The sequence below is a fragment of the Dipteris shenzhenensis genome, chromosome 9, assembly GCF_047967505.1.
Source record: "Dipteris shenzhenensis isolate YYH24624 ecotype China chromosome 9, Dip_SZ_1.0, whole genome shotgun sequence".
Taxonomy (NCBI): domain Eukaryota; kingdom Viridiplantae; phylum Streptophyta; class Polypodiopsida; order Gleicheniales; family Dipteridaceae; genus Dipteris; species Dipteris shenzhenensis.
The window spans coordinates 10,442,583-10,465,319 of NC_141604.1; the positions used below are offsets into that span (position 1 = coordinate 10,442,583).

The 22,737-nt window shown below is 41.1% G+C and overlaps 1 protein-coding gene across 3 annotated transcripts in view; it reads right to left on the reverse strand.

The window, feature by feature from the left end:
• Nucleotides 1-3,337, reverse strand: part of LOC147898175 (plant UBX domain-containing protein 8-like) — a 51,615-nt gene extending 48,278 nt beyond the window's left edge. The window contains exons 1-2 of one of the 3 annotated variants that reach the window (XM_087379059.1): nucleotides 3,047-3,337; nucleotides 2,713-2,895 (exon numbers count right to left, since the gene is read on the reverse strand). In XM_087379059.1, coding sequence (XP_087235185.1) covers nucleotides 2,713-2,796 — 84 coding nt within the window. In that variant the 5' untranslated portion in view covers nucleotides 2,797-2,895; nucleotides 3,047-3,337. Of the gene's footprint in view, nucleotides 1-2,712 lie in introns of all 3 variants that reach the window. The other 2 variants (XM_087379058.1, XM_087379057.1) reach the window with 2 other exon arrangements.
• Nucleotides 3,338-22,737: the final 19,400 nt, after the last annotated feature.

The following is a 22,737-nucleotide window of genomic DNA, read 5'->3' on the forward strand; positions in this document are numbered from 1 at the left end:
CCATAAATGTAATGAAGCCACTTCTTGATTGCATTTGTCATGGAGTGGTACAATGCACTGTGCCCAGAGAAAAGCCCAGCTTCTCATCTTAAGACCTACAACATTTTGCAGCAGGTGCCAGATGTTCAGGAAAATCAAGATGAACAGAACATAGACAATGTAGCACCTCTGTGACTTCAGGCTCCTACTTGGTATCAGAGTCATGGTTGTGAGTTCGGAAGCTAGGGACTCAACTAAAGTATGGCTTGAGGGGGAGATGTTGGAACTACAATCCACACTTCTAAAAAGAGCCAGTTATTATGTTTGAATCGTAGCCATGGTAAGAGACATTTCCAGACAAAGGACATCCATCACCTTAGGGTTTTGGTATTTGGATGGCTATACCAATTTGTGCAATCTCTTGTTAAGTGCATACAGACATGGACAAACTCGGATGCATGACCTCCCACAAAGGGGGAGATGTGGTTGCCGCATCGAGATTTCAACATTACCTACAATGTTCACAGAATCTTGGATTGTTTTATCCAAGGGGGGACAGCTTGCAATTATATGTTTTTAGTGATTCAAACTAGGTAGGTGATTATAATACCGACAGTCCACTAGTGGGAATTGTTTTTCCCTTGGCAAGTCATTCACATCTGGGTTGGGTACGAAATGATCCGCTTTTGCCACCTCTACCTTTGAGGCTGAGTTGGCAGCCTTCATTGCCATGGTAGCTTGTGTATGACTGAGGAGGTTACTTGGAGATTTTTTGTGAGTGTTTACAAACACCTATTTCCATTCTCATCGCCAATCAGGGTGCTAGGGCTGTGGCAAGGAATGCAGTTTTTCATGCCCCAAGTACATTGAGTGTCACTATCATTATGTCAAAGAGGGGCTTCATGCAGGATTGACCTACTGCTCTACACAAGACAATGTTGCTAATCTCTTCACCGAGGCACAACCTAGAGAAGCTTTTTGAAAGGATTTAAGCTTATTTGCCTTTGGTGATTGTTCCATTTCCCTGTAAATGTTCATGCTATCACTACGAGGGGGATTTGTTAGCACTGCCCTGCAGGCAGTGCTCTCCTTACACTTTTCTTAAAAAGTGTCCCTCCAGTTATTTTAGGCCACATTTACAATTTCTATTCTGAGTGACATCTCTCTCTCTCTCTCTCTCTTTCCCTCTGTCTCTGTCTCTCTCTCCCTCTCTTCCCAAATCAAACTCGTCCCTCTAAGGGCAATGCTCACAAGTACTTGTACTGTAGTGTGGTGTGAACACACCCTTGTGACAATTTTCCCTCCAGTTAGGAGGTTTTTCCCCCTAGTATTAGTATTAGGCTTAGCTTCCTGTGAACACTAGCATGCTGCAACTCAATTTTGAGCTTATGTAATCTACTTATTCAGAGACAAGTCCTCTTCTTTTTCAATATGGAGCATACCATCAGAAAGTTGGGATAATGCCCTGGGGTCGGGGGGGGGGGGGGGGGGAGGTCCGAAGGGGCTATGAGATTGAAAGAACCTGATACAACGAGCTGAAGGGTGGAGCCTATAAGCGGGCATCAACACCCATGACGAATACAAAAAAGAGCAAGGAGAGAGAGAGAGAGAGAGAGAGAGAGAGAGAGAGATGCAACAGGCGGATCACATGCCAAAGATTCCCTCCTATATCAGTATGATTACCCCCAAAACAAGCACGACTTGGGATTGTTAAAAGCAAATTGAAACGCCAACCAATTGATTGTAGCCATTCAGGAAGAACCTATTTACGAATTAGATCCACCTGCATATATACACCCATGTTTTGAGGCAGAGGTGATCCTGAAGAATTTACTATTTGAGCGGAAGTCGCTAGTAGGCACATCAATGCTACAAGAGCATTCCTTCAATCTGTTTCCTCAAGCTCTAGTAGAGGAACTGGCTGATCGGTATCTCTGCATGGACAAAGAGACTCCGAATTCATGGCCACAGCTCTGACATTCGTCAGCTCTAACATTACAAGTGTAATTAAGATCAAATACACAAAACAATGTGTCAGTTTGTGTTTGAGCCATGAATAGCAATCCAATTCCTCAAAGCGCATGGACGGCGCATGATACTACTAATAAGCATCCTTAAATACAATTGCACTTCTAGAAAGCCATTGCCTTCAAAGAAGTGATACGCGATATCATCACACCAAAGCTGTGGTATAATATATATAAGAACGAAACAAAACAAAACAATGTGCCAACTCTTGATTGAACATATGAGCAAAGAACAAGAACCTGCAGCCCAACAACTCCCAATGTACAGACAGAAGAGAAAAGACAACAAAAAAGACGACAACAGAAAACACGTAAATCAACGAAAGGAATGAATATTACAACTACAACAGTCAAATAGAGCAAGTCGTGTCATGATTGGGATTTGGAAATTGGAGAGCGGTTTCGCTAACTATTGAGCAAATCAATCAGTCGCATGTGTACTTGTCCAAATTTAATGCTGGCATGAGTTACCTTCTCTCCTCCCCTCAATCACCCTACACCTGTTGTCGTTCCACTAAATCCTGCACTCTCTTGATCTTCCACAAAACTTCAAAATCCCATACTTTGTCGTGCTGATTCGGAAAATTAGGATACGTATCCCTCCCTCCCCACAATCAACCAAAGAATTCAAGCCCGATTTTGGGAATTAAGAAATAGCCAATCTTTGCAAGTGCATCATAAACAGGCCAAACTTAATAATACTAACCTGAAGTTTCTGCAAGGCCACTGCTTCCGAAGCGCCCGTGACGCTCATAAACATCTCCACGTGACCAGGTTCAGAATGATCCATTGCACAGGTCAAAGCGCAAGCAACCCTTAATTCACGGTTCTTTAGTACGTACGCTGTTTGCGATCGGAACTATGTGACGCCGATCTTATATGGGTGCTTCTGATGCAATTTACTTGGTCAAGCAAGCTGCTGAACTAGAACTAGCCAAACCGAGAGCCGCGTCAAAGTAATCCAAATCAAGCGAAGCAGGAATTTGGATTCTGATCCGTCGAAACAAAGCGGGCAAGATGAGGGAGGAAAGAGAGCTTACAGACCGCCAAGCGACCCTAAGGCCCGTGCTGAGCAAGCCCAAAAGGCAGGGAAGGGCAATCTAAGAATTGGGTGAAGAGGAAACCGGAAACTGAAGAGGAAAGACGGGAAGTGAGGGAAGGATGCGTATAGGGAGGGGGAGAGAGAAAGAGAGGAAGGAGTGAAGGCTCTGCAAGGTAAGCAAAGTGGGAGTAGATTTTTGTGGGGTGTTTGATATATCTATGAATGGAAGAGGGACTTTCCTTAGGCTGCCCAAAAGCGTATTGCTTTCGAGCATCTCCCCGATTCCCCTCTTCCTATCCTAACTATTTCTAAATCCTTCTCGTCCCTCCAGCTGCCCGTGACCTCTCCGGTCATCCCCTCTCTTTCGTTTGGCCTCCTCCAAGATGTTTGGACAAGTTCCCTATAGTTATTTCGGATGCAATGGGCACCACATCTCTCTCTCTCTCCGAGTTATGTGGATGCAATGGAAAGCAAAGCTACTCCTCTCTCTCTCTCTCTCTCTCTCTCTCTCTCACTACGAGTACCCTGTCTCTCAAACCTCTCATCAATCCACCGGCTACATGCCTTGGAAAGATTTATGGAGTGAGCTGAGAGTACACGTGACCGTGCGTTATCTGGATGGCTACTTACATGATGGGAAAGACATGCTCTGCTACCCTTTTCTTTAAATACTAGACCCATGGCGAGCCTTCTGAGTTGCATGCAACTTTGTGTTCCTGCCCCTAGTCGAGGATTCCCGTAGGTTGCTCCAGGTAGACTCTCTCATGTTGTTAGTTTGTCATACAAAACCACTACAATTTTGACACACCCATGGCCAACTACGAGGGGCACATGTACCCGAGGGCTACACCACCACCGCCAAGCAGCAAGGAGGCATCTCAAAGGATTTAAACACAGACAATCAACTCAAGTGGGTGAACGCACGATCACCTGAGTTGAAAGAGAGTAAGATTTTACCCAAACTACGAAAATTTGTGGAAAGCATCTACTCATTTTCCTCTTGGTGTTGTGAGGTCTTGGAGTTTGCAACTTGCAATGGCCAATATTCTTGTTCACGAGAGGATTTCAAAGGGGCATGATTTGCAAATACATTTAAAGTCACTCTCTTAGCGAGAGTACTTACTACTTGCTAGAAGGCATTGCCTGACAAACATTACCAAGAGTGCTCTTAACAAGAGTGCCACTAAGAGGAGTCCATAAGTTTTTGTTCGTCATTAACATGCGGGCACACGTGTGTGTGTGTGTGCGTGCGTGTGTGTGTGGAAGATTTTACCCCCTTTGCATAGTGAAAAGACAAAAGAGCGAAGCTAGACAATGAAATAGGAATAATTGCATTAACAAAAAAGTTTGTGCAAGTCGGTGAATCACTGTAAAGGAAACTAGCAGTGGGCACTTTTGTAAAAATGACTTTGTGGAGACTGTATGGAAGTTGAGCTTGGATAAGTCCTGGTAAGCATCACTTTTATTGAAGAGGAGAGTCTGCCTATTTACCACCATCGAACAAGAAAACATGATGAGAACCAGGTTAACTTCAATTGGGAAGACAAGTGTCATAAACCCTCCTCCCTTGTTATCGGGGTCATAATAAATTAAAAGCTTAGCCATGAACCAAACCAGCATGAGTTAAATACAAAAGATGGGTTTCTTCAAGTGTGGAAAAAAGGTTTGGTTGAGTGGTTCAAGTGTGGAAAAAGGTTCGGTAGTATGGAGAGAAGGTTTTAATCTACGACAAATGTTTTTAAGGAAACAAAATTGATAGTTAATAAGGGAGATAAAGAGTAGTTAATTTTGTTAAGAGATGGCACAAGTTGAGTAAGTTTAGAGGGGAGAAATAAAAGATGGGAGAGGGGGAAGATATAATGTAGGGGAGGAGGAAATTGGAAGGGGGGATTATATTCTTGGAGAGGGAAATTTTAGAGAGGAAAAAAAGTGGGGGGGGGGGGAGGATAAAATTTTAATTGGAGAGGAAGGGGAGGGGTTAATGGAGAGGGAAAGGAAAAAAGGGCGGCCAAAAGAAAAGGGGTTTAAATTAAAACGTGAAGTAGTTATATAGAAGGGGGGGAAAGGGGGGGGGAAGGAGTAGAGAAGGGGTTTTTAGGAAGATAGACAAAAAGAGGGGGGGGGGGGGGGGGGGGTAGAAGATAGACAAAAAGGGGGTAGAAGCAAAAAGATTAAGGGGGGAACGAGAGGGGTATTTTAAAAAGCAAATATTTAAAAAGGAAAAAGGGAAAGGCCGGGGGGGGGGGGTAAGAAGTAACAAGTAATTAAGAGATAAAGAACCTGAGAGTCCCTTGTTGTAGACGGAGGAAGGTATGGGGAAAACTAATCATGGGAGTCGTGTTGAGAGCAACACCACTCGTGTGCGTATGATGGAGCCGCAGTGAGAAGACGGAGCAGTTTGGGGGCAACACGGGAGTTTTGGAGTAGCTTAGCAGTAGAGGTCGTAGAAGGCAGAGGTGCAGCGGCGACGCATTCAAGGCACTTATAGCAGTAATGGAGAGGTAGTGTAGTAGTCGAGGTTTGGAGTAGTAGTGAATTATGGATAGGAAGGAGCCGCGAGGCAGTCAGGTAGTCTAGAGAAAGTGAAAATGAGAGAGGTACTAGAACGGGGGGTATTGGGCAAGAGTTTTGTTAGCAGGGAGGAGTGGTAGAAGCGGGCATAAAGTTTGTGGAGGCAGCTTTGGAAGAGACTAGAACGGTGAGATTAGACTTAGAGTAGGAGTGCTTATATAGGCTAGGGAGTCTAAGTCGGGGAAGGGGGTCAAGAAAGCAAGTATATGCAGAGAATTGGATCAGGGGAGCTAGAGAGTAGGGAGTCGTTAGGTGGGTTGTGAGGGGGGCAATAATATTTACATTATTTTCCTAGTGGTTAGTTAAGGGCAAAAAATGAATTAACAATTAACTAGAGTTAAAAAAGATAAGGGAATTAGGATATTTAGAAGACAAGAGTATATATATAAGAGATGAAAAAATTAGACAAGAAAGGATAAATTAGTAAGGGAAATTAGGGAATAAAAAAGGAAGAAATTAAGGGCAAGAGGAAAACATTAAGGGAAAAGAAAGTAGGATAGTAAACAAGGTATTAGGAAAAGGGGGAACAAAAAGGAAAGATAAGTAAAATAAGGGGACTGTTTGGAAGGAATAAAGGAAAGTAGCAATACTAAAAAATTGAGCAATAATAAACGAAGTAAATAAGGGGCAAGAAAGAGTTTAATAAAAGGAAAGTAAGGGGGTTTTTAAGGGTAGTTTATAAATTAGAGAAGGGAAAGGGGAAATTTATAAAGGACTATGAAAAAAATAATTATTATTAAATAAGGAGAGAGAAAAGAATGAGGGGTTTAATTTGGGGGTGGGGGTTTTAGGAGATTAAAAAACCCAAGGAAGGAGATAGGGAGAGGGTAGAGAGAGATGGTAGAGAGAGACAGGGGAAGGGTAGAGAGAGATAGATGTAGAGAGAAAGTCAGAGAGAGAGAGAGAGAGATTAGGAAAAACAAGGGAGATTGAGAAAAATACGGAGAAAATTAGAGACAAATTAAGGGGAAATAAGGGAGTTTGAGGGAAAAGAAATTAGAAAAATTTGTAGGGGAGAACTAATGAGCAAGTGGCCAAACCAATGGAGGAAGGGATAGTAAGTGTGTGTGTGTGTGTGTGTGTGTGTGCGTGTGTGTGTGAGAGAGAGAGAGAGAGCAAGTGCTACTTGTTCGGATAACTATGGGCCCAAATCTCTTATTTACCAAAAAGTAGGATATGATTGTTGTTTTTTTTTTGCAATCCTACCTTGGATGGTGGGCACTCTAATGCTTTCGTGGAAGAAAGACTATGGGTGTCCCATTTAGGGTGGGTTTCCATCGTTTTACTTCATTACCACTTCTATAGTAACCCAAGGTGCCATCAGTTGGTTAATGTATATGGTTGTTATTTTGATACCGAGCCAAATTCTACATGTAGCTTACATGTTACACCTTTGTCAAGGAGTCCAACGGGCTATGGCCCATGTAAGTCACACACGCTCTACAACATGAATACAAGGAAGTGTTCATCCTTCTTATGTGGGTACATGTTACTATTCCAAAAGCTTCTGAGAAGTTAGCGTTAATAGGGAGGTGAAATGACAATGATAGAGTATGATATTGTGAGGTCTACATACTAGCATCAACTAACACTTGAGCAAAACTACACCAACCAACTAACAATGATAGAGTATGATGTGGTGAGACATATGTATAAGCATCAAGTAACACTTAAGCAAAACTACCCTAACCCACACTTTGCTATTGTTGAAGAGCAAAGGACATGGCATTGACTATCATTAATGGAACCAAGAAGATAGAACACACAAAAATATAACGCTCCATTAAGTAAAACAAAGCATCTTGCATAGATTATTCATCAGCCTCTTCCATGGAATTTGAACATGTTGCTCCATCATCCTCTCAATTGACCTCATCATGTACCTATGTAGTAATCGATGCACATGATACATTTGTCCTTCCTCCAAGGGACTTCACCCCTCTCAAACAAGTTTACACATCAATGCTTTATTATTTACATAAATCATAGGCTGCCCTTCTTTAATAGATGGTAGTTGCTTATCAACAAAAGCTAACCCTAAGTCCCCCAATGTTCCAAATACTCAAATCAAATAAGTTACCATCAATATTGCAGTAATAACAAGCTCTTAATCTTAGGAATCATAATCAAGACCCTTCACAAGATTAGCATCTTTGACTATGTAGGCAATACTAGTGCTGTAACTATTAATATGTTTGGATTTAACGGTGTAGTGCCTTCTATCACGACATTTGCCTTGATTTTATTATCTCACTCTACCTAGTTGTCTCCATCATATATTTTCCATTAGCTCTCTCTTGTGCAACCAAGTTGACCAAAATAGAACCTTATGGATTGCATATACGTTGTCAAAGCCATGCATGTTCACTACCCTTCTCATTAAATTAAAAGAGCTATGATTGCATTGAACATAGAATCTTCACTTTGTGTCACCCTTAAGGCCTTGGCCATATCAACAAAAACCTTCAATAAACTAGATCATAAAATAAATCTTGCATTGATCATTTGCAGCAGTCTTGAGTAAGTGTATCTATAAGGTCATCTACAACCTTCTTGTGTCAATGGTAGAAAATCATTTGAATCCTTTCTCACTCTTGAACTATGTGAAATCAACTTTAAATTCTCTAAAATTTGCTTGGATAATGTTCCAACATAAATCCATCCCACCTATAATGAGATTTCTATCCCTGAGGCTCTAGGTTTGAGATATTGCAGAAATTTCATATCCTAAACAAAAAAACAACTTACCCATCATTGCTTGTCTGTCTTCATCATTGACCATCTAGTTAAGAGAAGGTTTAGATGATACTTTATTTTCATTCTCTTGAGCTTGTTGGTGTTCATCCTCCCGATCATTTGTAGCCAAGTCACGTACATCTTCAAAAAATGTAAACAAATTTCTCCGAAATCATAATCATTCGAGAAACCCTTGCTTTAGGCCAAACTTCACAATATATGCATGGGGTGTATCAGAAGTGTCAGCTTTCACTTACTCATCTTCCATTTTTTGATCCACTTCCACATCTTCAAACACACATCACGTCCTAGCCGTAACTTGAATCTCATATACCACTTTTCATCCATGAGTTTGGGTTTGAAAACGACTTTAAGATATCTATTGAGTAAAACCATCATAAGTTCATAGCTCATAATGATGGGTAGAACAAATGCATGTAAAAAAGAATCCTTACCTCCTCACAATGTAAGATGAATGAATGTGTAAGTAAGGTCATCCTAGAAAATTGCTAAGTCAATGGTAGAAAAACCATTTGGATACTTTCTGATTATAGCTTAAGCACCTTTACACTTAGCTTGAGCCTTTTGAAATCAAAGCTAAACCCATCTCCGTTGAATGAGCTTTAAGGTCTTGGGTTAGCTATATTGTGAAAGGCTCATCATGGCCAAGATCAAAGGTTTGTGCTTAAGATCAACCTTCTATACTAAAAAAGGAAGGCTTATCTTTGTTAACCAATTGAGCATTTTAATGTCAAAGTTGTGTGAGCTATAATATCATCCATGTAAATGTATACATATACACATACACATACACATACACATACACATACACACACATATACATATACATATACATACACATACACATACACATACACATACACATACACATATACATATACATATACATATACAAATACAAATACATATACATATACATATATGTATACATATGCATATACATATACACACTACTACTTGCAGGTTTTGAGTTTGATATTCACAAGTTATGGCACCTAGGCTCTAAATTTTCTCATTATATGTTGTATGGTAACGTCTAAGTTCACTTGGACTTTGAGTTTGGGTAGTCTACGTCTCAGATTTGAGGGGTAAGGGTTTCGGATGCACTTTTCCCTCTTACAAAGTTTTAGGTTAAAGGTGGATTGTCTTGGCTTTTGGATTTGTTTCATTTGGATCTTGAGTTTTGGGTTTGGTAGTGCTTGATTTGTTTCATCCATTTTTTGTGTCCACAGTTCAAGGACTTAAGAACTTTAGATGGACATGCTATAGGGCTCAGACTATGACGCTTGCTACTGAGAGCCATGTTCAAGGTTCAATGAATGGATTAATTGATGAAATCTAAGACTGTAGACAAATGTGCCAAAAACTTAGTTGAGTGGGACAAAATATATAAATAAGGCAAAAGCATTGAGTTGTATGGAACTGAGGATTACCAAAAAGTGAGCGAACCAAAAAAAGCGAGCAAGAAAAAGCAAGCGAGCCAAAAAAAAAACAATAATAGATTGGAAAATCCCTTATTTTAGTAGCAAAACTGTCTAAGTTCTTCAAATTACATGAGAGAGTTGGACCTATGTCATTGCCAAGGCATCATTACTAAAGACACACCCTATCTTTGCTCACTTTTACTCATCCAATTTTTTGTAATCCTTCATAATCAAGCTCTCTCTCTCTCCACCAACATAAGTGAGATCACCAATGAAATCTTCCACACCAGTCAAAGTTTCATAGGACTCCTTGAATGCTTGGTTTTTCAAACTCTCTTCACTCTTGGAACAAAACCCATATTTTTATGTTTGCAAAAAATCCATCCCTAATGAATCACTCTTACATCCTACCAATCTAACAAAATCTAAAGAGTAAGTACATCCCTTTCATTAAAATGAATTAAATCCCAAAACAAATCAATCTTTGCTTATAGAAGTCAATAGTAGAAGCCAAAATAGACAACATATTGACATGGTCCTGATTAGGTAAACTTTCCTCTAGATCTGATGCAACAAATCAACTAAATGTTTATTAAATTCACATTTTGATGCATGAAATATTACTAAATGGTGCAAAAGGTCATGATAATCATCTAAATCATGCCTTGCCATTCGTCTTGATATGTAACATGACCCCGTTTGGATTTGTAAATCAAAAGATATAGGACGTCAAAATTCTCATCTTTTGGGCCAAAAGAGGGAGTGTGTTAATGGGCTGCCTGTTTTGGCCCAAAAGATGAGAATTTAGGATGCCCCCGTTAACATGCTCCCTCTTTTGGCCCAAAAGATGAGAATTTGGGGCATCCTAAATTCTCATCTTTTGGGCAACAACAGGTAGCCAGTTAATGTGCTTCCTCTTTTGGCCCAAAAGATGAGAATTTTGACGTCTTGTATTATTGGCTCTTTCCTATGGCTTCCATAGGAAGAGCAAGGTATTCTTAGTATGTAGGGTTCCAAGGCTTTTTGTCACTTGGTAAGCAAACATAGTGCATGCATGTGTGAAAGGAACGTGCATCATCATGGTTGGGGTAATGAAGGCTTTCACCTTTATTGGGGGTTGAAGGGTTTAGGAGGAGTTTAAGGGTTAGACGGAGGTTCAGGGTTTAGAAGGGGGTTCCAAGGTTGAGAGAGAGGTTCCAGAGTTTAGAAGAGGTTCAAGGGTTAGAAGGAGGATCCAAGGTTCAGGGTCTAGTACATGGTGGAGAACTCGTCTCCCTCGTAGATCATGGAGGTTAAGGGTTGAGGAACTAAGGGTTTAGGGGGAGCATAGGAGTGGGAGAGGAAGAAGGTGTAAGAGCATGGGAGGAGGGAGGAGAAAAAGGGAGGAGGAGAGAGGAGGAGGAGGAGGAGGAGGAGGAGGGAGGAGGAAAAGGGAGGAGGAGGAGGAGGAGGAGGAGGAGGAGGAGAGGATGGGTTGCAAGGTTGGAAGAGAGGGGAGGAGGAGTTGCAAGGTTAGCACATGCTTTTGGACTTGGAGTGCAAGGAAGCATGGACACTTGGAGACAATTGCTTGGAATACCAAAGTAGGACTCAACACAACGCCACAAAGAGTGTGGGCTTCATTCCATTATGGGGTATTTATACAAGTTGGAGAGGTTCTCTCTTTGCATGTAGGAATTGTAAGACATTCTCTCTCTACATGTAGAACTTGCATATAGGAGTTGCAAGTTGCATGCAGGAGTTGCATGTTGCATGTAGAACATGCATGTAGGAGTTGCACAAGTAGAACTCACATGTAGGAGTTACATGTAGGACTTGCATGTAGAACATGCATGTTGAGGATTCCTAAGAGAGATTATTCCTAGCCTTATGCAAGTACAAGCGGAGCTTTGCCGCTACTCTCCACACACATTCTGTACTACCTAAGTACAGTACATGTTGGCACAAAGGCAACATACTCCCGGATCCATTTTATTACCCGTCCTCGAGTTATGGCTTATTGTGATCACGTAGCTGGGATGCCATGCACGAAATCCAAGGATGTGGAACTTGTGTCTTGCAATCAATCCTACTGTAAAGCCTTGGCACCATACAATTTTTGCTCTATTTCCAGGTAGCCTATATCCACCATTTGTTCGAACAGAGATATGTAATGTGCTTCTAAGAAGACTCTTTGATAGAGTCGGTGAGCGTCAATCCGTTCATTGGGATTGAAACTGAGTGGGGGCAAATGGCGGTCGATGTGGTTGGGGACCTCCAGAATGTATTCCAATGTTTTGCAGAAGATAGCACTCTGGTGAAGGAAGCGGTCAATGTTGTCACACATTATTTTCTCATGCTGCTGAAGTGCTCGGATCAGTGTGCCTTGGATATTCGATTCTACACCAAGGTATGGTTCGATCATTGGCTAATTAATGGTACGATCTTCACCCAAAGTGTGTATGTTGGCTTCCCATATGTAATGTCATGGAACTGCATAGAACTTGGGATGGATTCTGAGACATGGAGGTGCATGTAGGTACTCTTTCAAGTAGATTACATCAAAGATCTTGGGACGGCACCAATCAGGTTGGGGATCCAACTTACTTATCCAATCTTCACTAATTGACGCTGATGAAGGTTGGTAGGGAAGTTGTCCAGGGTCCATCCACCTCAAGTTTTCATATCAGGATATTTGCTCCAAAATTCCTTGATGCGGTTACTGGGAAGTGGTATTTGGCATGGGAGTGTGAATTAGATTATCCAGATCTTGATATTCAAAATCAAATACTGGGTCATTTTGTGCTGATGGCAGCACAAGTAGTGTCGAAGGTGATAATGGGGCAAGGAGAGAATCTGGGGACATGGGGGAGAAATATGGAAGAGTGTTAGTTGTGGGAGGGGGATCACACAGGAGGGGGGGAAGAACTGGGCAAATGGTTTGAGTAGCTTGGTAATCCTCGAGGGTGGGATTAGCAAGGGAAGGGAAGAAGCTAGGTGTGAGGGGCTCGTAAGTTTGTGACTGTTGGGTTAGTTAAAAGTGGTGAGAGGCATGAGCAAAGAGATGATGAAGGGAGTAGATGTTAGGCTGGAGCTCAGGGAAGGTTAAGAGGGTGGTAGTAGCAACAAGGGTAAGTATGAGGTTGGCATAGAGAGTGGTTAGATATGGGAAGTTGGATGTGAGATAGGCCATGTCATCTTTGACATTTCTTTTTGTTGGTGCGATGGGATCATCAACTGCAAGGGTGGGATGTCGGTTATGTCATCCCTTGCAAATAATAGTGATGGCCTATGTAGTAATGGCAACAAAGTAGCAACAACCCTGAGGAGAGTACTACCCATGAGGCATACATATGCGATGAAAGCATCCATCCTAAGTGTTATAAACCCGGCATGTATAGATAGGTAGAAGATATTTTTCTCATCTTCGGACAAGTCTTGGCAAATTATGCGCAGAGTTTTGGTCCCTATGGAACGTTCCCATTTGATTGTTGGATGAGCGGATATGATCCTGATTTGGAGTTGCTTCCATTGGATAAGCACTCGTGCGTTGAGGTGATCTTTCACTTGTAGAGCAGCCACAACTCCGGTACACCACCGTTCCCACTTGCGCTGGTTGAGGAATGACTTCAGTGGTATTGGACCATTGGTCCAAGACTTGTGCTTGTGAAGTGCTGGCCTCTTTAGCGGTAGCAAGTTGTTCCTTTAAGATTCTGTAGTCCCTTGTAAGCTCTTCAATGCTAAATGTGCATATTGCCAAAGATTGTTGCATGTCTTCAAGCTTATCTTGGGAATCCTGGAGCTCTTCTTCTTTGTGGATAGAGTGAGTCAGAGCTTGTGCCAGTGCCTCCATCTGTTGAGCATGTGCAGAGGTCAAGTAGCCATAAGAGGTCTATAGGATTGCCGTAGCTTGTACTGCTGCTGTCAGCTGTGTTTGGCTTTGGTGGAGGTTGGAGGTAACATCCCTTACTTCATTCTCTTAAGCTTAGAGAGCTTGGTTCATGCGCACTTCTTCAACCTCTTTCTCATCTATTTGCAACCGAAGTGCCTTGACCTCTCTGGCAATTCCCTAGAATTGGTCTTCCGTTACTGTTGTAGTCTGTCTTTCCAATTCTTGTGTATGTTCGTCCTTGGCCTTGGCCAAGCTAGTGAATAGTTCTGACATTTGGAGCATTTGGCTAGCTTGATGATGGAGAATGACAGACGGTGAGGAGGACTAGCGATACTACTGATACGATTGGTGCCCATGTAGCCATCCTGATGATTCTATAGTATTTGTTGGGGATTGTTCCAATGGTATTTCAGTCACTTCGGTATAATAGTCATATTGTTGATCTGGCACTAGCTCCCCTTGTGGCTCATGGACTGGCATGGTGTCAATGGGTGGTGCTAGTGCTGATGTAGCCTTAGGTTCTGGTGTCAATCTTGCCTCAGTGGATTACAGCTTCAAGGCTGTACACCAATTGAAAAGGTGTATTCCCTGTACTGACCTTGAGTGTGGTTCGGTATGCCCATAAGGCTGCATTTAGTTTCTCTGCCCAATCAGAACGCTGTGGTTCTACTACCTTGGTGAGGATAATGCATAATATTTTGTTGGTGGATTCGGCTTGTCCATTCCCTTGGGGGTAGTAGGGTGTGCTTTTTCTATGGATTACCATCATAAAGCTAGACAAGAGTTCTTGGATTACCTAATTGACAAAATGTGTGCCTCTATCCCGGGCACAATTTCAATGGGGCATCCGAATTCGGTGATCACATTCTCGTATAAGAATCTTGCTGTGCTTCTAGCATCTGTCTTTCTGACTGCTTTAGCTTTAATCCATATGGCGTGCCTGTGTTCCCTTTGCTCTGCTGTGGATGGATGGGACCGACATAGTCAATCCCCCATTTTTCAAATGGTTTTTGTGCAACAATTGTTGTTAGGGGATTGAAGTCCTTGTGTTGTGGTTTAGTAGTGCATTGGCATACATCACAGCCTTTGACATATTCATAGGCATGTTCCCAAAGTGTTGGCCACTAGTAGCCTGTGAGGAGGACTTTTCTTGCTGTGGCTTCCCCTTGGAAGTGTCCTCCTACAATGCCTTCATGGACTTCACTCAGGATTGGCATGATCTCATGGGGCATTACATATATTCTTAAAACTTTGTCCTTGCCCATCTTGTATAGTTGTCCTGCAATGACTTGATAGGGTGCAGCTTTTAAAATTAGTTTTTTGGCATCCACTGCTTTCATTTCAGGGTACACAGAGAAGGACCTTACAGAGGCAGCCCTGCAGATATGGATTTCTCATGTCCAGGGTGGGCAACACCCCTCTGTCATAGATGGTAACCTCCTAAATGTGTCCCCATCCAATGCTAAGCTCACTTGGATCCAAACACTAAGGTGGCTCCTATTAGCATGAGGCCAACTATCCTGCCTACGAATGCCCTATCCTGAAGTGACTGTATGGATTTCTTCACTTCGTGTTTGTCATCTAGAGAGAAAAAAATTAAATATCTTGTGGAGCCAAGGGATGTGAGCCCCTCAAGATAGGCCAAGGACACCGCCAAGATTTAATCATAAGAAGAAAACACAATGTTGTGTTGCAAGAGGAAGGAAAAGGAAAAAGAGGAGGCTGGGAGAGGAAGGCCCTCTCGAACGTCCCTAAAGGCTAGCTAAAAAGGACCAGCAAAGAGAGCTTTAAGCAGGGGGATGAAGGCCTCGCCTTCAAAGAACCGGTGTGGAGAGGCTCTTAAAAAAAACAAAGAAACACCGCCAACCCCAAGGCCACTTGTGGGCTGCTCCAAGTAAGACAACACCAAAAAACCTAAAAGAAAAACCACGAGAGAGCTCCAAGAAGAAATTAGGAGCTGAACTACCTTCCAAAGTTCCAAGAGAAAGAGGAAGCTTGAAGATGTCCTGAAGGGGAGAATTATGGAGTTGAAGAAAATGCCCTCCAAAGGTGATCTTGGAGCACTAGAAGAGCGTCCCACTCGGAGGCCCACCATACAAGACTTCACTGCCACTCATGGGGGATATTGGTTAACCTCTCAAGGTACCAAGGGGTGGGCCCTCCTAGTTGCTACTTATGCCAAGTTGGAGAAGCCATCAACCCCACACAAGTCCATGGGTAGCACACGAGCCCCAGGTGGTGGAAATGAGCATCTGCCTAGCTACAAGGGCTAGGACACCAGAGGCATGGGATGGGCAAGCAGGAAACCAAGGACATGGGGGAGGAGCTATGTGGTGGGGAGGGCAAGAAGGGAAAGGAGGTGATGGAGATTGCAAGCAGGGTGAAGCAAGGAGAGGGGAGGGAGCAACGAAGCAAGCAGCAAAGAAGCCGTATTTCATAGTATATATAAAAGGATAAATCTCCAAACAATTTTGCACACATTAAGTGCAATCATTGCCACAAGTTTGGATATTATCAAATGTCATTATAAGAAGAAGAAATTTGATCAAGGTGACCAATACCACAACAATTTCAAAAGAAGACGTAATTATCATGGACATAGTATAATCAAAATCACTATGCTAGTCAAGAATAAGATAAGAATAATGATAGTAAAATTTAGAAAATGTATAAAAGAATTTGAGTATTCAAAAGCAAGTGAATGTAAGATCATACAAGATATGACAATCAAGACCATGGTACATTGATAGTTGAGAAACATCTTCCACAATAAGACAAAAAAAAAGGGTTCACTAAAATAAAACCTATAAAAGGTTCTAAAAATGTTATTTACAATATTGACAACACATTGAATTTTATTCAAAGGGTTGAACCATATTCAAGACAAACAATACTTCCAATGGACAATTTCATAGGAAAGAAAGGATGTATTGATGATGTGTTATATGTTCCAAATCTTCATTCCATTTCTATAGATTATCAACCGATGCCACTTTTAGAGTTATGGTACAAGAGATATGGTCATGTCAATTTTAAAAATCCCAAATGAAGATCCAAAATATGGACATTGCATTCCGAAATTGAGATTCCTTGGCAAATTTTGTGAAGAATGTTATGCTAGTAACTAACCAATCAAGAGCCAAATTTGACAAAACTATCATCAAGACGAATTCTAGAGTTCATTCATTCAGGTTTAAAATGGTGTAAATTACACTATTGAGATACAGCCAAGTGACAAATCCTAGCCCTAACCCTAAGGGGTGACATAAATATTTTTCAATTTCATAACAATACAACAGCCTAAGTATAAGGCAAGGTTGGTAGCCAAGGGTTTTAAGCAGGAGAAGGGTATTGACTTTGATGAGATCTTTTCCCCAGTGGTAAAGATGACTACCCTTCGTATAGTGCTTGCATTGGTTGCCAGAGAGGACATGGAGCTTGTCCAAATGGATGTAAAAACAACTTTTCTATATGGAGATCTTCATGTGAACATCTATATGCAGTAGCCAGAGGGGTTTGTTGTGCAGGGCAAAGAACGAATGGTATGCAAGCTTCAGAAAAGTCTTTATGGGTTGAAGTAGGCTCCTAGGGACTGGTACCATAAGTTTGATGCATTTATGCGATCTCAAGGGTACACACGGAGTGAGATAGATCATTGCCTCTACACAAAGAAGGCATCAGATGGCAGCCTTCTTTTTTTGATTTTATATGTTGATGACATGCTTATTGCTAGGAAATCTACTTTGGATGTGGATGCCTTGAAGAAAAGGTTGCATGAGACCTTTGACATGAAGGATGATGCCAGTCACATACTTGGCATGAGGATTGTTCGAGATAGGAACAAGAAACTCCTTCATTTGTCACAAAAAGAGTACATTAGCAAGGTACTTGAGCATTTCAATATGGAGAGGGGGAACTCCATAAGTACTCCATTGTCTCCATATGTGAAACTCAGCCAAGCGGACAAGATGAGGAGTGGGCTGAACATTAGGATGCCCATCTTCTCCCTTAAAGGCGCATTGGCCTTTAAGTGGGAGGTTGTTGGGGTAAAGGCCAATGGCCCAGTCTATACCCCTTTGTACCATACATACATAATAAGAGCTTACCTTGATCTGGGTGAGTTAGCACCCACAATTTCGGTGTTCTCCCTTTCTTTGTTGCTCTCCAATAAGACCTCCTCTCCATCATATACTTGGGTTGACTTGTTTTGACAGGTTTAAGTTTCATGCCTGATTGTGGCATGGGTACTATGGGACCAGCCCTTTCCCTTCGAGGCTAGGCTGTGATGCTTGGAGCAACATGAAATTATTTTGATGCATCCATTGCCCATGATATGGAAGGTCTACAAGAAGACACGATTCCTCTTCACATGTTTGATATTCACAAAAAGTCTACATGTAGTAGAGAGAATCTATCTTAAAGCTCGAAGTGGGATTGGTACCCTCGGCCAACTGGGTGAGCGTCTTTCACTTGATACACTCTATGAATGTCCCTGACCTACTAGTATAAGGACTCTTCCATGACTATGGAAACTTGACCATCCTCCACCAATTGGCTGGAGAGGATTGATACTTTTATTTACTTTTGCCTCACAGATCTAGATCCACTACATAGGGTAATCGATAGTAAGTTGCCCTAGAAGAAATCACTATTATAATTATTTTTAATTCTATCTAGGGCAGTAGTCCGACCCAATCCATTGTGATGGGTGGACTATTGCCCTCACTTGGATTGTGTGTCGGACCTGCGGGAATGCGATCAGTCAAAAACACACACACACACACACACACACACACACACACACACACTTCCCATGTCTTATACATGCACAATCATGATGCCCACAAAAATTAGCCCCTCCTGAACTCCCACTCTAACATTGTTGAATTTTGGTGTTCCCCCCTTAGATAACCCCTTTCTTTATTTTGGTTAGTCCTTTTCTCCCCTGAAGTAAGCCTTGTAAACCTTCCCCCTTTTTTCCCCTCCATGTATTATCCTCTTTTTAAAATAGTCCCTCTTAACTAATCCTTTATGCTTATAAATTGTAATTTCACCTTGAATTGTCAATTCCTTGCCCCCCTCTTTTATGAAAAACCCCCTTTATTGCTACCTTAGCTACCCTAGCCCCTTAATGTTTCGGTTTTAGTATTTAAACTATACCTTGCTTGAGTAACTGTCACTTTTGCTTGTAGACATTAAAGTTGTTGAAATCATTAGAGAGGCCTAAAAGGTTGTTTGGAGAAGCATAAAAGATTTATAGTTATAAGTGAAAGGGATTTAACTCACATTCTTTATCCCCATCCCTTTTTATTCATCAAGAGTTCTATTTCCACCCTTCTTTAATGTGTACTTTTTTTACTTACTATTTCCCCCCCTTAATACTTTCCCCTTTTCTCTGCACACACATTTCTTATTTAGTCTTTTGGCTTAAGTTAAGATCTCTGGGATTTTTAAATTTTTATTGGTGTTTTTTAACAATTCTCGCTAGTTATATTAAAGTTCACTATACCTTCTAATTCTCGCCCCCCCCCCCCCCTCCTTGTTGATGGGATTACTACACTCCCCACCCTAACCTCAACTCTCCAAAACTCCCAAACCCTCAAACAAAACCACCCATTCCCACCTCCTTCCTTTAGTGTGGCCGTTACCATCGCCCTCTTCTTTATGGTTGGCATGATAATGCCACTGCAAAAAATAGCTTACACATTCCCACCACCTTGCTAGACCAGTAGCGCCACAAGACCTCTCCTTATCTCATTGTAGCAGCTACCTTCTCTATATTAACTCTGTCCTCCTCTGTGTTCTTCTCTAATGCCATGGACAAGTAGGTCCATTCTCCCTCATGATCTTCTTCTATTCGACGATTGGAGCCTTGACTTGCATCCTCTCCTACTACATACACTTCGTTAATGCCAGGCTCCCTTCATGGCTGCTTAAGGTCTCCAAAACAGCCTACTACTTTCACGTACCTTTTTTGTTCTCTCTGATTCTTTCACTCCTTCTCTTTTGATGGCGGTGTTTTACATAGAGAAAGTATCTTCCCTTGTCGTGCTCTCTGGCACTTGCTTTACCTCGTTCTAATCGTAGTGCCTTCCTTTTGCTCATCAGGCTCTAATTTTGTCCCACTCTTGCTCACTCACTTGAGTCTCTCTCTCTTCCACAATTTCTTTCTCATGAACTGAAGGATCATGTTCTCAATGAGTTCTTTGTCTCAAGAACTCTCTCTCAGTGGTCTCTATCTTTCGATGATCTCTCTAGATGCTTGCGTAGGTTGATGACCTTACGACCGTCATTTAGCATTACGGTACAAGCCTTATGCTCTTCAATTTCATTGCTTGCCCGATCTCTGGGTCATTGTGACTTTCCTTGCTTGCACGGAAGCTTGTGTTTTGAGCATTCTATGGTCACTCAACTACAACTCCTTTATCTTTACCTATTACCACCTTGCCTTACCTTCCACTTTGATGTTCGACATGTTGGGTTGTAGTGCCACTCTAATTACGGTCGCTAATCACTTTCCCTTATTGATTCTTCTATTTTTTAACTCCTTCCAACCGTGTTTATATATATATATATATATAATATTGTCCCCCCTTTTTTCCTCTATAGTTATGTTTAGCAATTTACTCTCTTAATGCCAGTAAGCATTTTAATACGTTAATTGTTTATATATGTTTTTAAAACTTTATTAACCTATTTTTTCCCTCCTTTCCCTTTACTTGAAATACTAATTTTCTTTAAGGTTATTTTGATAATATGCATATATTTATTTATTACATTATAATGATGAGAATGTACCTTTATTGATATATCTATCTCTATATGTACACAATTATATATAGAATTTCTTTTATATGTTTCTAGCTTTTATAATTTATTTCTAAAAATCTTTTGTCTAGTTGTGTATATATAGGAAAATCTTTGATTTGTTTCTAGCTTTTAATTTTAAAAGTCTATTGTCTAGCGTACCATTTCTAGATTAACGTATTTTAATGCTATTATGATCTATTTTTACTTATTATTTAATTCTTTCTTATTTTAGGTCTCTCCTTTTCTTGCCTTTATTTTAGGTTCTGTCTAGCCCTTTTTATGTTCTCTCACCCTTTCTTTGCTTAAATTTACAACCTCAATATAAAGAAAAATTCTATTGCTAATCTTATTACTCCGGTCAAAGTTATGTCAATTTTCATTTTCTTATAAATTTCAATCCATTTATTATATGCAACTTTTTATTATTATCCAAATGATTGAATTGATTGTATGGTTCATTTATTGATGGGATTATTAAATCTAAACACACACACACACACACACACACACACACAAATCCCCTTAGGTTTACTTGCATTTCTTGCAGTTATAAGCAATCTGATTGTCCATAAGAACATCGGGAACCAATTCATCATGGTTACTTTGAAGGCCAGGGGTTTATTAACTACTATCTTGCACGTTGCAGTACTTTCATAGACTTGATTGAAATCTTAACTTTATAGCATGACCATGATTATTTATTTGATATATAGGACTGGAGCTTCCTCGGAATTACTATTGATAGGGAGCCCATGAGTTATGCAATGATGGAGAGGGATTTTGCCTTGGAACCATAATGGGTCAAATGTTAATGGTATATGCTTGGACCCTATATATTTATTATACCTTGGGGATCTTTGTAGTTTCCTTGTATGGGGACTATATAAAAAGACCTAATTGGTCTTGCTCTTGCTTCCTCTTTGGTATTCACCTCAAAAGTGAAAATAATTTTAGACCACATCAGCTACAATGAGTGAGATGGATGACCACACCTATGTTGCTTGGACAACATATGAATGACCTTACCTTACAACAAAGTCACTTAAGTGTTTGTAGGGCAATTGAAGTAACCAAGGGGATTACCTTACAACACAGTCACTTAGATGCCCCTATCTATGAAAATCTTTATGAATCAATGACATGGATACAACCACAAGATACACCCTATCCAAGGAGTAAGCATGTAGTCTCCTGTATGCCGTCAACATGTCACTAAGCTAAGGAGACATCTACATGGGGCTCGAGGAGTTGACACACTGAATGAGGTGTAAGGGACGATGGTCCTCCATGCAACACTCATAAAAAAACACTGCTATAGATGACTCTCTTCCTTCCCTTGAAGACCTTCCACTAACAAACATGAATGCCCAAGGCTCTACTATAGACGTATGGCTTTCATCGTGCATCTTCTCCCATTTCTTCATCAATCTTCTTCTCCACAAGTCCTTTCCACATTGAGCACAAAGAAGCAATGGATATCAACACTCATCAATGGAGTCTAGAGCTTGCCATGCCGGCAGGTTGTGGAGCATGGGAGATAAGTAACAGCTTCTTAGATGAAAACTATTGAAATTGAAGGACTAGTGTTCAAGCTGCTACCAGCCTCTTCCTATGGGATGAACCTTTTGCATTCCAGGTCCCATGATTAGCATAATCTTTGATTTGAAGTACTGTATCGATAGAGTGATTTGAAGTTTGAACTGGCTTGCAACTACTTGGTTTCTCACTCAATCGCTCGAAAGTACTACTCCTAGTTGGCTTGTCTGGGATGCCTATGGGGTCTTGGTGACTGTATCTTAGTGGTTGAATATATCATAATCTATACTCATGGGAACGACACAGGTATCTGGCTTGATGATCGGTATATCCAGACTCAATGACTTAGCACTTTGTAGATTCTTGTAAACAAATTAAAAATTTTTAATAACAGTAACAGAGATCCATGTTGCTTCAATCAGCTATGGCAGTAAGAGGATATAACGGCAAGCAGTTTATACTTATAAGAAGAATCACTTCTTGCTTTCACTCTCGTAGTGGCGATCATAAGAGACCTTACATGCTAGCTCTCCCATAGTGGCGATCATGAAGAGCTAGAGATTATCTCAGGGGCACTCTCATGCATCATAATGTGTCTTCTAGAAGTTGTACTCTATAATTGGGCGTGAGGTTTTTCCATAGAAACACATATAGATCAACATAATAACTTCGATCACGTCTGCATAGTAGACCATGAGTTTGTTTTGGTCTTGTGAACAT